Below are 18344 nucleotides of genomic sequence, written 5' to 3'. Positions count from 1 at the left end.
ATTGACATAGGTAGCACTTTCAAATTAGCAAACTTCTAGTTGTTTAGAAAATCACAAAAATCCTATTCCATAACCTCTCGGGAGGTGGATTTTATGTATTTATTTTTAAGTTACCAAATAAGTCCAGCTATCTAAAATGATTCTAAGTCTAAACTGGAACAAAAATCCTGCCATATTAATATTTATGTTCTGATTTGTTGTAACATTTTCATGGTGATTAGGTTCTTTCAATTTATACAATTAAAGGTGATATCACATTTATTTGGATGGCAATTCTGAGATTTCCAGAAACAGTGTAAACTAACACATGTGTTTGTGGTGTTTCTTTGCAATGAAGCAAAAATGTTATGTATTTCAATCTGTTAGGAGAGTTTTCATATAAAATTATAGCAACATCTAAAGTATATTATAGTATAATCGTAAGTATAGAACAATAGATATACCTTCAAAATTAGTTTTTTATTTTCTCTTAAAGCAAATATGACCAATAAATTTCACAAAGAAGATCGTGATTGTTAAAATAACTGTTACATTAGAATTCCTATGACATGATTAGTCAGAACTGCAATAATGCTATTACAAGAGTTCTTTTCTTTATTGAAATATATGTTAAAACAATACATAAGCTGCAGTGATTGTATTTTCTTTACTATATTGTTCATTTTTCTTTAAGGAAGTTCACCTAAAATGTTTAAGAGAAATTAATAACAATGATCATCTTAATGACTAATTCACTTTTAATAACTAATTATAATAAACAATAGATTTTTCATTTCAAGTATAACAAATTCTACTTTTTGAGATATTAGCATGTAAATAATTAAAGTAAGTCATATAGAAAATAAGCAGTGATTATCAAGTTATTTGTATTGGTGGATATACTGAGATGCAAAATGAATTTGCTTTAGAGAAGCCATCATATTAAAAATGCTTTTTATGTATTTTATTTGGATTAATAAAAATGTGTCATTAAATATGTGTATGTTTATCTCTAAAATATATTTCTAATTTTTCCAAACATGAAAATTGAGTGGTTTGAAAACTGTTCATCTGTAAGATGCCACCTGCCCTATTTACATTTTTAACAGTTCAGTATTTGTTAACTGATCTCATAGACAGCTACATATTTTGCTGTTTCCAGATGGATGAGATAGAATACCATGAATAACTTTACATTTATCTTCTTTGAGTGTCACCTTATTTACATATCAATTAAAATAATATCTGTATTAAGATGGATAATGAAAGTTATCAAATTTACATGATGTGACTGCAGTTTGCTAAATTTCCAGTAGATGCCCCCAGAGACCAGTCAACTTATTGGAAATCCTTTAAATTTAAAAAGCGCTTTTTCATAATGAAACTTTTCTTTTTGTATTTTGAAGCACACGGAAAATAAAAGTCCTAAAACTCTCAATTCTCCAATGGTTATTACACAGAAATATATGTGAGTGGTGATAGTTTATTTCTTAATTAGTATTAGTTCTTAATCAGCATTAGTCAATACTATGGCTAACAATTGTTCAAAACTTACATGTGTGATATTAAGAAAAACACTTTCCGTTTTCATTGTAATTCCATATGCTTTTCAGCCACTTCAAATATAATTGATATTTTTTCTTTCTAACTTCTCTTTCTTTATACATATTTATATGGCTAGGGGAATGGCATATCTTTGTTTTAGCTTTTGGGAAAATTTTATTCTTTTCACAAAAAAATATAAAATATACCCAAATTACTTATACGGTTTTTATCGGTATGTGTGTCAAGATATGTATATTTTCCCATTCTAATTTTATGCCATATCTACCTACACTGAATAGTATGGGTAAGAAGTGCGACTCACTTTATTCCATGGAAATTATATTAACTGAAGCTATTTAAGTATTAATTTAAGAGTCGATGTAATTATCCCGTAGGTGATTCCAATAACATTTATTCCTACAATATGAATGTAAGACTGTTATAACTGACACATAGATAACCCACTAGTGACTTATAAATATTAATTTAATGGAATAAAAGTATTATCATGACTTTTGATTAGATATTACATATCTTTTGAGTTTATCTTTGTCAGATTAAATAAAAATTTTATGGTCTTGTTTTAAAGTATGATTTTTTATTAAACTGCTTTTGAAATAATTTACTGAATATGAAGCTTCACCTTGATACAGTATTTGAGTTTGTCCTATGAAGAAAATATGTTAAATATACTAATCATGTATTTGAGTAGTTGACAATTCATTTTGATTTTGAAAGTCCATCTAATAACTCATAGAAGTACCTATAAGTTAAGAGAAATAAAGTAAGCTATCATATCTATTCATTTCATTTATTCATGTTGTTCATATTTGTAGAAGTGTGTGCTTTTTATCCCTTCATATGTTTGTCTTTCTCAGTGTTCTTCTTTTATTAGACTTCATATATCCTTGAGTGACAATCATGTCTATTTAATTTGCTTTCCATGGTTGCTACTGTCTTATTCCTTATTTTGAGGAAGAGGATTCTTTAGAAGAGTCATGGAATGATACTAATCTCTTTTCCCAAGTCAGCATAAACATGGATTAGCATGGACAAAGGCAGTGGCTTTCAAATTTGAGAGTTACATGTAATTGTCCAATTATGGCAAATTCTGAAACAATCAATGCAAATAAATAAATATGTGTAGAGGAAGAGAAAGAGAAGAAAAACCAACAAATCTGATGTAATAGGAGACAATACGGTAAAGTGGAAAACACAGAATTTGCACTTAGAAACCTGGATGTGAATTTAAGTTCTGCCCCTTTATTACTTTGTATGGCTTTGTCCCTTACCTGGCAAGTCACATCCTCACTGAAGACAGTTTTTTTTATCTGTGAAAATGGATGTGTTGCCTTGTAGAGTTATCCTATGTTAGAAATGATGTCTACACAGTGTCTACCACATTGTAGGTACTCTGTAAGTAGCCATTGTGAATGTTTGAAGACAGAATTTTAAAATGATGTAAAATCTCATGGCTGTTTAACAGGAAGCTCCTCATCTCTCAGCATCTCCACATGTTCAACTGCCAGGAAGTTCTGTCGAAGTGTCAGTTTTATTTTCTGTAAATGTATAGATTTTTTAAAAAAATCTTTGAATCTTTTAGGGCAGTTTTTATGTAAGTTTAAAATGTACAGACTCTCCTTTGAAGAATGCCTTTAAATAGTAATCAAATCCATATGGAATGGATGACCACTTAATTCCATTCCTAAATTCATTCTTCTCCAGCTGCATCTCTGGGGTGCAACCTCGGGTATCTTCAATGACAGATGTGTTCCTCAGGTCAGGGTAGAGACTTATAGAGCCCAGCATATTCATGAATGTCACAACTTCTGCTCCTATGAATGGCGTGTTTTCTGTCAGGAAAACTCCTCTCAAATTCCATAATATCAAGTCTACCTAAATTTTACCAGAATTCTCAATTTCTGCCCAGTATAGTGACTTTTTAAGTCAAGAAGGTTTTTCTTCTTCTGATACTTATGAAGAATATATTTTAATTTAGACTAATATTGGTTTTAATATTACAAATGAAACCAAAGACTAATAACTTTGGGTTCAAATGAAATAGCAAAATGATAAATTTGAATCCTGTCTATATTTCTATTTGTGTTTAGAAAAATTTTCTTTCTGTAAAGCAAGTCAACTTTGCCTGTGATTCTGCTATGTGATATAAAACCTGAAAAATCCAAATGTAATGGAGGGACTTGATAAGGTTTTTTTTCAGATGTCAGTTCATTTTAATAAAAGAAAATTATTTTGATTAAAAGAAATAATTTGCACTAACTACAAAGATTGAAATAGGAACTTATTTAGTAAATCACTAATTGCTCTTTCTTGCTTTCAGATTAGTAATGAGGCTTAAACAATGACATACCTATATATATGCATGTGTGTGCACACATGAATGTGTATAGAAAATCAAGATGATATCAGCATAGCGATTTATGCATTTTAAAATACATCTCTTTTTGAAATCTCTTACACAATGAACGGTCTTTTTAAAAAATGTACAAGAAATTCTAAAAGATTGATACCAGTTATATATCATGGATGTTCTGAGGCTGAAAGATGTCTTGGAAACCATTTTAATACAGTCCCTTCTGAATCCATTCTGTACTTTGGTCACAGGCAGCAGACACTGATTCTGACTAATAACGCAGAAACCATTTTTTGGAAGGATATTGGGTAATGAGCTGAATTTAGGGAGAACCCAGTTCATATGAAAAGGACAAGACCTGAGACCCTTGATAGGATGTTGTAGCAAGAACTACTTGAGACATTTCCCAGGATGTCACTCCCAAGATGACTGAGCTCCAACAACCTTCTCAAACTTCATCGTGTTTCTTGCCTCAAGATTCAAAATTATGAGAGAGGAACCGGTTGCCTTAATTTGGGTCACTGTGGATCCACCCCTTGGTTAGAGAGTCTTTAAAATCAAATCCCACCAAGATGACCTACAGTGTGAGAATGGTCATTTCCCAAGTGTTCTAGAGTGCTCCCTGTGGAAGTGGAACTAGATGTTCCAATGTCCAGCCAAAACACCTTCACCTTCTAGGTGAAGGAAATAAGGAATGATTTTCTGCATTCCTGTTGAGATTAGAGATAAGAGATTAGAATGTAGATGGCCTCCTGGCTTGTGTTTATTTTTATTGTTTAAAGTCAATGTTCTCATTTTTACTTATTTATAATTTTCTTTTCTTCGAAAGCATCTTCATTGTTTAAAGTCAATGTTCTCATTTTTACTAATTTATAATTTTCTTTTCTTTGAAAGCATAACCTTACAAAGATGACAGTGCTTGTTTGAAACAGGGCTGGATTTTGTTTGAAACAGGGTTTTGTTTGAAACAGGGCTGGGTTTTCAGCCCCTCGTTCTCAGATCTCTTATATTCTCCCACAACCTGCCCCCGCTTTGGAAGTACCACTTAGATATCCCTTGAGCCTCCTCACACTCAAGTTGTCTTAACCAAACTCATTATTTTTACACAAAGCTGTTCATCCTTTTGTATTCCCCTCTTTAACTTGTTAAATTACCAATTACCTATGAATTACGTATGATCTGACCTCAAAACCTGGTTGCCATCCTAGGTCTTCCCTTTCCTCCACACCCAACACCCACTCAGTCACTATGGAATTGCTATTTTTATCTCCTAAATATGTATTGAATCCTCTCTACTTCTGTTCATTCCCTCCACCTTTCCTTTGGTTCAGCATCTGTGGCCTGTCCTTTCCAGAACCACCATCTCGTCTCCCTGCTTCTGTTCCCAGTTCTACTCTCTTCCTGGCCATTCACTAGGATCAGGTGTAAATTTCAGATTCACAAGCTCAAGGATGCTAACTTGAAAGCCTTTATTTTTTTATAACTTAATTTTAATTCCTGGCCCTGAGCCTTGATTCTCCCTAGTGTAAAAATCTAATCTTGTCCCTCTCAGGTAATGTGAGTCCAATTCAGTGATTTCTCAGGTTATTCAAGATTCTGATGCCTCTTCCCCTCACCCTATTTTCTTAATATAGAAACAACACAGTGCTGGTGCAATGTAGGGGGGAGGAGAGTTGCCAGATTTAGCAAATAAAAATATATGATATACACTTCAATTTGAGTTTCAGAAAACAATAAACTTTTTTAATATAAATGTGCCCTATGCAATATTTGGAGCATCCTAATACTAAAAAAATTATTCATTGTTTATCTGATATTCAAATTTAACTGGGCATCCTGCCCAGTTTTGTCTGGCAACTCCAGGGCTGGGGGTTTGTCAGTATTTACTTTCAGATCTTAATCTAGGACCTTGCTATAGAACTGAATGTACCTATCTGGTATCTCATTTCTCCGTTCTTCTCGGCTAACGTAACTCCAATTTTGCTTGGGAGAGAAATGTGTCCAAGAACAGGCAGGATATTTGCTTTTCCCAGTCTCCTTGCAGCAAGGGGTGGCCAGGTGACAAAGTTCTGGCCAATGATACCAAAGTGAGAATCTACTAACAGTTATAGGAATGCTTTTGTTTTTCCCATTAGAAAGGGAAGACACATCTGGTGCCACCAACCTCCCCTTTCTTTTTGCCTTGAAGATGGGCACAATATCTGAAGCTATAGCAGCCCTCCAGTGACCAGCAGGGGACGAGCATGAGGGAAAGATTAAGGTAATCCCAGACGCACTGAACTTGCCAGACCACTGAACCAAGGCCAGTAGATGCATACTTTTATGCATCTTGTGCTGTGATAAGTGGAAACCTCTAGTTTTAAAGGTACTATGAAACACATTCTCTTACTTGTAGTTGAATGCATTCTAAACCTATGGGGTTCTGTACAGGTGTCCACCTCTGATGCTCTCAATTCATTCTTCTCTGTCAGATCTGGAAATATATTGACCTGACTCTTTTGATAGTTCCCTAATGCTTCTTATTCTCAGAGTTAACAGCTGTGTCCTTCAATTCCCAGTGGACAACCCATACAAGAGCATGTTATCACACACTCCCTTGTTGTGGCCAGTGACATTATGACAGATATACCAGCCCTCTCTTTCCATTAACTTTTGTGTCATACATGAAGCCCATAGACTGTTATGGCATTTCCCCCATATCTCCAGCAGCTATGGAAAATTATAGTGGCTGGTTCTCGTCCTCTTTTACTGAGAAACCCTATACGGTGACATCTGCTGTGACTTGTGTAGGGGCAGGTAGAAAGCAGGGGAACAAGAGGATATGGCCTTTGCAGCATCTCTCACTGCTCCTCCTTCATACTCTCCTCCTTTAACTTGACTGGAGGGTAGAAACAAACAAAATGCTGTTACTTCTTTCCTCCATATCATATGTTTTTGGTCTCATACAAGATGGTGGCTTTTGATCTTTTCCCTAGGAATGTGGTTTAGTTACTCTCTTTATGGATGAGCCCTGTTACAATAGGTGCTGTGCATCTGGCTGCTGGATGAGGGAGGGTAACAATTCAGCTCTGACACTCCTTCCAGATGATTTTTCCAAGCTGCAATCTCATGCAGTCATTTCCCTAACTCAGACCCTTCAATGGTTCTACCTCTACCTTACTCCTAGCTTGGAGTCCAGACTTCTTACCATGGCTTTGCGGTCTTTTCTTTTAAAACTTCTCTCTCATTATTCCTCTTTATGTGCTTCATTTCATACCTAAGCTGATCCACTGAGTAAGAAATTCTTGGTGGGTAGAAAATGGGCATTTTTGTTTTGTTTGTTTGTTTGTTTGTTTAATTCTATAGATGAGTCTCTTGCAGAGCCAGCAGCTGGGAACCAGTAGTGCAGGACTTTACATTTCTCAGAGCATTTTCATATACATAATTTAATTTTGTTCTTAGAAGAATCCTGTGATATAGGTAGAGCATACATTGATATGCACATTTTACAAATGAGATGAAATGAGGCCCAAGGAGCTTAGGTAGAACTGGGCTTAACCTTGAGTATCCTGACTAATTCTAGGCTGTTTCCGCTCCACACTGAAATTTGTATCGCTTGTAGTATCACGTTATGTCAGTTTTAAATACTTAATTGTCTCCTGATTTTTTAAAAAAGTGTAATATAATTAGTAGTTCTATGATTTGGCCTCTGATTACTCATTAAGTAGAATAATAGCCACCACACAGCTGTTATCGCATCACCCTCTTTATTTCCTGTATAGTACTTTCCATCATCTGAAATTATTTATTATTTGCTTACTTACTTGTTCGTTGTGTTCTTCCACTAGAATACAAACTTCACAACGAGCATGAACCCATTCAGCCTAGTACAGTGCCTTCCACTTGGAAAATTTAATAGTTATTCATTGAATAATTAAATGAAATATTCCTTTGTCACTTTGTCTCTTTGCATATGACCTATCACTAAATAGAAGTGAATTATTAACAAATCATTAACTTAATCCTAACTGAAAATATTTCAAATATTCTTCGTAATAGATTTTAATAAACATTTTCTAACCAAACATCCAGTATGAATGAATGAATGAATGAACTTCCATAGCATACAGTGAAGCCACTTAATATAGACTGCATTTTTTATATTGAATGGCATGTTTAATTTTTGCTTAGCATATTGGTTTTTTTGTTTTGTTTTACTGGGAGGCTACTATATCAAGTACTTTTGGATATTGTAATTGCTATGGTCTAGATGTGTTCCCCTAAATTCATATGTTGAAATCCTAACTCCCAAAGGTGATAGTACTAGTAATTGAGGTCTTTGGGAGGTGCCTAGGTCATGAGGGCAGAGCCCTCATGAATGGGATTAGTGCCTTATAAAAAAACAGTCTCCAGAGAGACCCCTAGCCCCTTCCACTATGTGAGGATACCGTGAGAAGACGCCAGCCAAGAACAAGGAAGAGGGCCTTCATCGTAACTAAGTTGCAAGCTGGCACCTTGATCTTGAAATTCCAGCCTCCAGAGCTGGGAGCAGTGTATTTCTGTTGTTTGTAACAGTAACTCAGTCACTAGTATTTTGTTCTAGAATGGACTGACAGCTGTCAACTCGTTTATCTGTCCCTATTAAAGGGAGTTTAGCTCTGGAACTAATATATTTATAATGTAATTTTACTAAAATAGCTATATTTGGGTAGCTCCTGGCATCTTCCATTAAACTGAAGTTGTTCAGTTACAAGTGTTTGAGGTAAAGAGAGTTTTCAGCTTTCACTCAGGAAAAAAAAAGTGTGATTCAACCTTTAATTTTTAGAGAAGGAAAAAAACTACATGGATTTAAAGAATTAAAATAATGTTCTGAGCTTTGGGTTTCTTATTCCCAGTTACCGGAACTCATACAAGAAGAGCATTTGTGTGGACATGCTGCGAGATGGTTATCATAAGTCCTTTACTGAGCTCTTCGCCCTGATGGAGAAGTGGGATTCCCTGCGGGAGACCGCGAAAGTTAGGTCCCTTTTGTGGTTGCAGAGACCCCTGGAAGAGCAGCCCGATAAGCTGGATCACTTCTACCACTACCTTACCAGGGCTGAGGCAGCTGAAAGGAAAGGTGAGTGGGGGGATGGTGGGCAGCAATGCTGCAGGAACTGGAACAGTGAGTCTGTTCCGGTGAGGGAAGTTTCCACAGTGTTTCATGCATGAATTGAAACATTAAGGCACCTGAGCACCATTCATTCTAGACATCTAAGCATCTTTATGGAAAACGTGAGAGGGAGCGTGGAATCACAAGGCTGCCCAGACGCAGGGGCATCCTGCTGATGTCATTCCAAGCCAGGAAGACAATGCATAGCACCTGATCACATCTCCAGAATTTTTCAATGTGTTAAAATCTTTTGTATCGCATACAAACCTTTTCATAGTTTTAAAAATATATATAATCTGAATACTGACTTTTACTGATGAGATACTTTCAAAGAGAACTATAACTTGAAAATTGTACTGATTTTCTAGTATTTATACAATGGAATCTGAAGGTTTTATCTATAAGTCCTATAGATTTCAATCAGAGAATTTTTATTAGTGAATAGTGAGAAGACATGAAAAGCCTGCAATTGCCAATTATGAGTAAAATTGTTAATTTTATATTTTCCATCACATCACTTCTAATAAATTCCCTTTTTTGTGTGTCTAAAAATTTTCCAGAAAGTCTATGTTTCAAGTGCTGAAAACATTTTAATCTTTACTATAATTATATACTGATATTGTTGTCATGAGGCTTTCCTAGTTACATATTAGGAATTGGTCATTTTAGATAATCAAAGAAAGGAAATCCTAGAAGGTGGCATATAAATTTGGTGGTTTAAATTATTATTTTCTCAGTTTTTTTTGTGTGAAAACACCAGAGGACTCAAAAAGAGAACCTCTGCCCCAACAATATCTGTATTTCATTTCAGGGCTTCCTATGGGAAAATAGAGGATTACACAACTTTTTGTAAACCAGTGCTACAGTGGGGAAAGTTAATGGGGACATGGAACAGTATTCAAGAGGCAGCAAAATCCTCTCAGCCTCTGTGGTGGAGTTAATACATGTTTCCCATCAGGTTGTCACCTGGTTTACAAATAGGAGATATACAGAAATCCTAACAACAAGTGAATGAGTGTGTGGGTGTGTGGGTGTGTGTGTAGAAAGGAAGTGAATATTTGTATTATGAAAAGTATTTAACTGTAGCATTGACTTTGAAAATAGAATCCTTTGGAGAATGTTGAAATGTGACATCTAATTTCTCAAGAAATTAACAGTTATAAATAAAAAATGCTATTGTAAAAAACCTACATTCTAGTTTCAGCTCCAAATTCTGAAGTGATATTTGCACTGAAAATAGAATTGAGCAAGATAAAAGTTTCCCATTACTCATTTTTTCAAGTTGAACTTATCATATTCACTAAGTGTTTTAAATAGAGGCTTTCACGGGAGTAGCATAAATATGAACCAAATACATCACTTGTTACAAAGTGTCATAAATATGAGAAACTTGTCATAAAGCATTTGATAATTATAAAGAAACTAAAATGCTAAGTAGTCTACTTTAAGGTAGAAAACATTTTACTTTTTTATTTTAAAAAAGTAACTAAACATTTAAATAAAACTGTTTCTCAGATTCCAAAAGTTAACAAAGTCCAAACTTTATAGTAGTCAATATTTTATATACATGGTGTAAGTAAAGAGATATTTTCTTTACTGGGTGTCTTTATCATATACTCGTCATGACTAAGTTGCATTTGCTAAATGAAATAAAATTACCTCTTGCTCAGGATAACTCTTCTATAAGGTTATCTCCTTCAAAATGCACTCGCTTTTGCCTGGTTGAAATGTATAAAATGAAAATTATTGCAAAAAACGTTGGAAATACTTCAGTTGAAGTACATGTGAATACTTATATGCCTTTTTAAAAATTTATATAATTGTTTTCACATTTAACACATGAGCCTTATTGAGGAAAAATTGTGATACGTGTTAAAAACATCCCAGAAAATGGTATAGACATATTCACTCTTACTAACTTGAATTAATCCTAAATCTTAAAACATGCCTGCACATGACTGTACCCACATGTGTACACACACACACACACACACACACACTCTCTTAATCTAGAATATAAACATTTGTTAATGGTGTCTCAGGATTCCATCCTATATGGTCATGAGACATACAGAATCTGAGAAAAATTTTCCTAAAGTAGTGTATCTTTGAGCATTCTCATTGCTTCTCATTGGAAAGACTATCACTCTAGGGTCACAATGAAGTTCATTTAATCAAAGCTATGGCACTAACAATAGTCATGTTGGGTCAGTTCTGTCTCTTGAGACTTACAGAGCAGAAACCCAGAGTTATTTAAATTACTCTTCAAAATATCACTTGCTGTTTTATAGCCAAGAAATATTTTAAGTAAGCGAGTCATTTCTTTTTTGATTATTTTCCCTTTGTTAAGGTGGGGGGGTTTTGTCCCTAATAACATTTTTTTATATTACCCATTGTTGTAAATCATCGCTGTACCATCTGTAATATTATGATTAGGGCCTTGTGCCCCATGGGGCTAGAGAAGAGATGGCAATAATGGTAATGGGCAACTGAATCGATAGATAATTCAAACATTATTTACACTTGACTTTAAATTATTGTTAAGGGTTAAGCAGCAATTTTTTTTCTAATAACATTTATTTAAGATATCCCAAGTATGTTCTATACAAGTAGAGTCCCATGGGATCCTTACGCATTTTATATAAGGCAAAACAAAAATAATTATCTGGTAAAATAAGTTTGAGAAACACTAGATGAATTAACATGGACATTAAGCAGGTTGGTTTATTGCAGGACTTACCAGAGCCTTAAACATGCATTTTCCAAATTTATTTCATCATAGAATCTCCTTTTTAGATAGCAAAATGAATACTGATCTAAATAATAAACCAATAATAAAAATTATTTTCATCCTGTAAATATCTGCTGAGAATTCAAGTAAGTGGTCCACAAGCAAGGAGATAAGGCTGCTTAGAATGTAAAGGGTATAGCCCATGTATTTGGATTGTCCAAAGATTCAAAACTTGAAAATACTCTTTTATACTTAATACTCTGAAAAATACTTAATTTTTTCTGTAGAAAAATAGCTTAGCTGACAAGTGCTTTAAATATGGAATCTTGATGGCTTATACATCTTGTTCTAAAAAAAACTTTAAGAACTATTGGAAATGTTTTTTCTATTAAGGTGTAGTTACTGAAAATCAGAAAAATTATTTTGGGAGCACTTTTTTTTAAAGAATCTCCTTATATAACTCTTTTAAAAATGGAAGATATGGAATGCTTTACAGACTTTAAAAAGTAATAACTCTCAAATCACTGAAGATGACAAAGAATATAAAATACTACAAAACAGATTTTAGTGCTCCATTCACCTTAGGTAAAAGGTTCACAATGGAAAGATAAAACATAAGAGAAGTCAGTTCTGAGAGTATTTGTTTTAAGTAAATAACTCTGGTTACTTACTGCTCTTCACCTAAGCTCTTTCCTATTTTGAGTAACCTTAAGAAGCAGAATGGCTCACCAGAATTCCCAGCTCTTTCAAAAAATATTTAAAAATAGGGAGATAGGGAGACCTGTTTCTTCTTTTTTACTTTAATGTTTAGGTATAACACTTACTTTAAGATAAATCTTAATTTCCTATGAAATTATGAAGCATCATATGTAAAGGAATGACATAAATTTTAGAAATTTCTTTTGAAACATTAGAGTGACTTATGTATAAGTCCGTATAATTACCTTTTGTTGTAATCAGCCTTGCTTCACTTTTTTCTGGGCCCTTTGATTTTAATCTTACAGGAATACTAGTGTGCAATGTATAAATATTTTTCATAATTGCAATCCTTTCAGGAATATTTGGGTTGACTTTTCTGATTGTAGTGAATAATTAGAATTCTAATAGATAGTGATTGTTATAAAATTCTAATAGATAATGATTGTTATAAAAACTCCATGGAAGGATAATCAGAGGTTACCACGTATCTACAACTGTGCTTTCAGCACAGATGCAAAAAGACATGAAGATTATGAATTTGTTCATATTCACGAATGGAGTGGAGTTTACAGGACTGAGGCGCAATTTATTAATGCACACATTTTTGTCGAAGCTTGTGATTGATTGCAATGGGGTTTATAAGACTGATTCACACTTTTGTGCACAAATAGGTCAGGTGCCACTTTAGGAAAAAAGGGAGGGTTTAAAAACTAACAACTAATAAACTAGTAACTGACTGAGTGAGAAGGATGACTAGTATTAATGCATTTTCAGCAGAAAGAGATATTCAGAAAACAGACACCTGAAAGTCCACTCTTTGTTAGCATTGTTAGTAACTTGTATTGCTGGAAACATTGCAGAAAGTATATGGACCTTTTGGGTCATCCTAATCATTATTTGTTGTATGGACAAGCTCATCGTTGTTTTTCCTTCTGGGTAAAAATACTTTTCTATTTTCATATCCTATCTGCTTTCTTCATTAACTTTTTTTTTTTTCTTTTTTGCCATGGTTAGGAACATTGCTTTCTCTTGAATCTCTGAATACTCTTCAAATTTTTGATGGGAAAAGTACTTGATGATAACACATACTCATTTCTTCCACAAGAACTGAGAACAGCTCTAGTACATATTATCCTGTCTTGGGTCTTATATGAAATCTAGTGTTCAAACCAAAGAGTATGTCAATTTCTAATATGTTTTAAGTTTTCAAAAAGATCTTTGTTGCTTTTTTTGTGTGCACATCCTTTAACGTTAAGTATTTTTGTGGTTAAAATACAGTAACTGAAGTTTGCATTTCCATTTTTAAAAATAGTTAAACATGTTTTTAAGGAAAAATTAAAAATGTCAATATGTTTGCCATTTGAAGGGACAGCTGGGAGACATTTTTCTAATGCAGTTTGTTTTTCTTTGAAGAATACTTTGAAGGTGTCTATAATAACTTGTATGCACTGGCCTGTTACTTCAATAATTCTGAAGACAAATGGGTAAGGAACCACTTCTATGAACGATGTTTTAAGATTGCTCAACTGATCAAAATTGACGGTGGGAAGAAAGAAGCCGAGGCGCATGCGCACATGGGACTTCTCTTCGAGGAAGATGGTGAGTGGTCATTTATCAGGCTGTCCTGCTTGCTCTGGAGGATTCAGAGTCCGTGCAACCAGAAAGCACGTGGGGATTGAGAAAAAGACCTGAGGCATTAGTATAAGAATGTAAGTTATTGAGATTAAAAAGCAAAGGTGTGTGACTTATGGACTCACCGTTAAGTTTCCTTGCAGTCATATGTCCACCCAAGTGCTCAGACTGGAGTTCCCAGCAGCATTATCACAAAGAAAAAGCATCCACCTGTACCCATCCACACATATGGGTCAGTGCCTCATGCTGTACAATTTTGAATTTTTTTTTCTTTCTTACAGTCCTCTGTTCATTTCAACTTGATTTCTCATATATGAAAATGAGAAAAAAGGAAAGCATACTCCATGATTTTCCTGGTGCCCCTATGTTGCCTACATAAGGAACCAAAAATATCTCTATAATTTAGATATCACCCCATCGTGATTTTATAACAATTTCTGAAGGAAGGTCCTTTAAAAGTGACTTCATACATAATATGTTATCTTGAGATAAGCCAAAGTCTAAAACAACAACAAGGAGCGTCAAAAATGTGTTTTGTGTAGTAGTTTACTAAAGAATGCAAATAAAAACTTAAAGAGTTAAAATTATTTTTGGAAGGAATGGTGGGTAGATAATATGCAAAGAAAATATATGAAAAGATAGCGTGAATAATGCTATTTCTTTTCTGAAAAAGCTGTCTCATTTTCTAGAAAATTTTTACTTTGACCAAACAGTTAAATTAGAAAATATTTATTAATTTGTGGCTAGGACTTTATAGGACTTTGAGAAAGGTTTAAGAAAAAAAAGGTTTTTGTGCTTCAGGAAATTACACGTAATCTACAACAGGATAGGTGCTAGGAAGTGGTAAATGGTTGGTTCTGGGGCCATCTTGAGGGCCATTTTCAGGAATGGCCTGAAATTCAGAGAAGTGAGAAAACATGCAGACTAGATTCAAGGAAGGCATAATGGAATCAGTAGAGACTGATGAGGGACTTGGAAGATGGATAGACTTTAGGCAGGTGAAGAAACAAGAATATAATCTGTAAGAGGGAACTACTAACGCATAAACACTAAAGCATAGTTAGAGGAACTGGTAGGAGGAGCAACCTATTTAAAGCAGAGAATGTGTTTCTGAGTGGTAAGAACTCAGAGTGGAAAAGTAAAATACAGACACAGCCGCATTCAGAGTTTGGGCCTAAGCTTCTATATATTCATGGTAAGGAAAGGATAATATTACCATTATTTGACAAGTTATTTGCTAAAACATTTAGCCTATTGTTAAAAGTAGAGTTTTGTCTTTCGATTTGTAAAAGTGGGATAAATTCTTGGGCGTCTGGGTGGCACAGTTGGTTAAGCACCCAACTCTTGGTTTCAGCTCAGGTGGTGATTTCAGGGTTGTGAGATTGAGCCCCATGTCCGGCTCTGTGCTCAGCGTGGAGTCTGCTTGAGTTCTCTCTCCCTCTACCCCTCCTACTCACGCTCACACTCTCTCTTTCTCGCTTACTCCCAAATAAGTAGGTCTTTTAAAAAATGGGATAAATTCTTAAGTAAGGTAAAATTCTTGCTTAAGCTTTTAAAAAATATTCTCATTTCATAGGTGAGGTAGATACTTTTTTAAACTTTTAAAAATTATTGTCTTCACCTTGCAGATGAGAAAACTGGCACAAAGAGATTAAGCTGCTTAGTAGTGAAGCTAGTATTCACTAGTCAGCTAGCTTCAGAGCCTATAGTCACTGTTCTATGCAAACAAAAGATTGCTTCACTTTCATGATGTGCTAATTATGAAAATTATATATTAGAATATAGTTTAGTACATTTTTTATTCTACTCTAGGAAATTCCCCCCATTAAATAGAATAAAAATTGTTTTTTGTTTCATTTCATTTCTGTAATTAGAACAATAATTTCCCGTCACCTGCAGTAACAAATCAGATAATTAAACTGCCCATTCCTGGTCCACAAAAAGAAGTCACAAAAGAAATGAGAAATAATATATGAAAATAAGGGTGCAGAAGTCAGGGCTACATTGATGAAAATATAAGAGTAGGCCAGTGGGATTCAAATAGCTATCATAGGTGTATTCTGAATTTTTGTATAAAGTTTAATTGTGATTTTTTTAAGATTTAGTTTGAGTAAAAAAAAAATTATTGCAGAAAAAATGCCTAACAAAATTTGCCATCTGAACATAGAAGAATACAGTCCAGTAGTAAAGTATATTCACATTGTTGCACAATCTGTCTTCAGAAAGTTTTTGTCTTGCAAAACTGAAACTCAGTACCCATTCAACAACTTCTAGCTTCCCTCCTGATTTTTTTAAACCTCTGAATGCATTTCTGTTGGAGGATTTATTCACTGCTTCCTTTCTTTATTCATGTATCTGTGTGTTTGCTCAACAACCGGGTACCATGGTTGCCCATATCATTTCAGTGACTGAGGACGGCAGAGTTTGGGAAATGTGAGGGTGGTGTGGCTGTGAGATTACATTCACAGGCCCTTGGCTTGCTCCCATTTTTGTGCCCCACCGTACAGCATGATAAAATGCACCCATACTTCACAGCAAATAGAATATTTTGGCTATGAAATTATTTTTGAGTTACATTGTATTTTTTGTTTTGCAGCCACTCTTTGTCAGCGCCAGAATATTTTTCTATGCCCTTAATCAGTTCATAGACCCTAAGAGCCATGCCTTGATTGCCTGATGGATAAAATGACTGAGTTGGTGTTGCTGAAAATTCTAAACATTGACTTTGAGTGTTGATGTGCTTTGCAAATGGTGAAAAGCATCTGTGCAGTTTTTGTAATCTGGGTAGAATTTTCATGGGGAGGATAAACTAGGGCTATTTAGAATATGTGGCTAAAGAGCAGTGGGGACTCACCTGGCTGTAGAGCTCCCCCTGAGGTGATGGAGGTGTAGCTTCCGCAAATCTGAGCTGATTGGTCCAGACAAGCAAATGGAGGCCCCACAGCAACAGCTAGGCAGCAGCTGTGCTCAGGGGCAGGGGTGCCCATTCAGGTTAAAGCAGGATACCAGCCGGCAGATGGCAAAGGGCAGGTTGTCAGGACCCAACCAAGCAGGCTGTAGTCCAGGGCATGGCTCCAGAACCCTCAGGGAACTATAGAGCAAATGAACATGGGCAGAAGCCATAGTCACAGGGACTGGGCACCTGGGTGCAGTCATGGCCAGTGTGCAGCCCATTGGCACATATGTGACTGGAGCCTCACCCAGAGCCCCCTGGCCAGAGTTGAACACAAGTTCTAGTTCCCACTGCTGTTAAAGATGAGGCCCTAGTACAAAATGTGGCCTGATTTCCATTGACTAAAGGGCTGGCAATCTCATTCTTCATGTCACGTATCTTCAGACTAGAGCTGGGGTATCAGACATGAGTCATCATATACTGACAAGTGCTTGTAGCAAATTAGTGGTTGTATCTTCTTTCAGAATTGTGACCTATTGATAAGGACAAATGGACAAACGGCATTCACACCTCCTCTGTGGAGCATTGGAGAAAGCTCTCAGACACTAGGTTAGTAAGGGATGTGCCCATTCATTCTAGTGCAGCGCATAGAGGTCTAGCAGGGCCAGATGTCAGATGCTGGGAGAGAGGCTTTCTTAAGAAACATGATTAGGGAAACACTGGCTCCTCCCCTGGGATGATCTGGGGCCAGGACAACAATGGCATGGTAACATGGCAGAGCCATAACTTCATTACTCTTCTGCTAGATCATCATTAGTGGTTGGATCCAGCACTAGCCTCTTCCCTGACATGGTCAGGATACTGGGGTCCAAGCCTTGTAGTTGTGATTCTATCAGGATTGGGGTAGGGATAGCAAATTTGGACCAGGTTGACTACATCATCATTCATTGTTGAGCAAGTACCAACACTTTTTTCCTTTTCCCAATTCCGGTGATTTAGGATCTGTGTCCGAGCCTTGATTTTGACCGGATTAATGGATTTAGCACTGAGGCTAGCTGGTTTCTGTGGAACCTTGCAGAAGGCCAGTCTCTTTTCTGAAAGGCTAGCCTAGAGGGATCAGTCTTGAGCAAGTTAACCCTTAATTTCTGTCTACCTCTTTGTCCTGTTCCTCCTCTTCCAATTCAGTGCATGGCTTATAAATATCATCTTTCATTGGCAGCAACCCATCCCCTTTCAACCCGTAAGAGCTTTGAGTCCAAACTTTGCTATGGGAGGCCAGGAGGTTGATTAGAAGTAGATAAGGGGTGACAACTCCAGAGTGCTGATCATGGTCACAGAAAACAGGCAGAGGAAGACCAAT

The 18344-nt window shown here is 35.5% G+C and overlaps 1 protein-coding gene across 1 annotated transcript in view; it reads left to right on the top strand.

Annotated features, from left to right (window-relative positions):
- Positions 1-18344, top strand: part of TTC29 (tetratricopeptide repeat domain 29) — a gene marked incomplete at its 5' end in the record, with an annotated part of 231644 nt that overhangs the window by 25744 nt on the left and 187556 nt on the right. Inside the window, 2 exons of the mRNA XM_080795477.1 lie at positions 8773-8996; positions 13873-14058. Coding sequence (XP_080651603.1) covers positions 8773-8996; positions 13873-14058 — 410 coding nt within the window. The remainder of the gene's footprint in view (positions 1-8772; positions 8997-13872; positions 14059-18344) is intronic.

This window comes from Martes martes (genome assembly GCF_963455335.1).
Source record: "Martes martes genome assembly, chromosome: 2".
Lineage (NCBI taxonomy): Eukaryota > Metazoa > Chordata > Mammalia > Carnivora > Mustelidae > Martes > Martes martes.
The sequence above is the reverse complement of the archived record's forward strand: the minus strand, read 5'-3'. Positions and strand labels throughout refer to the sequence as shown.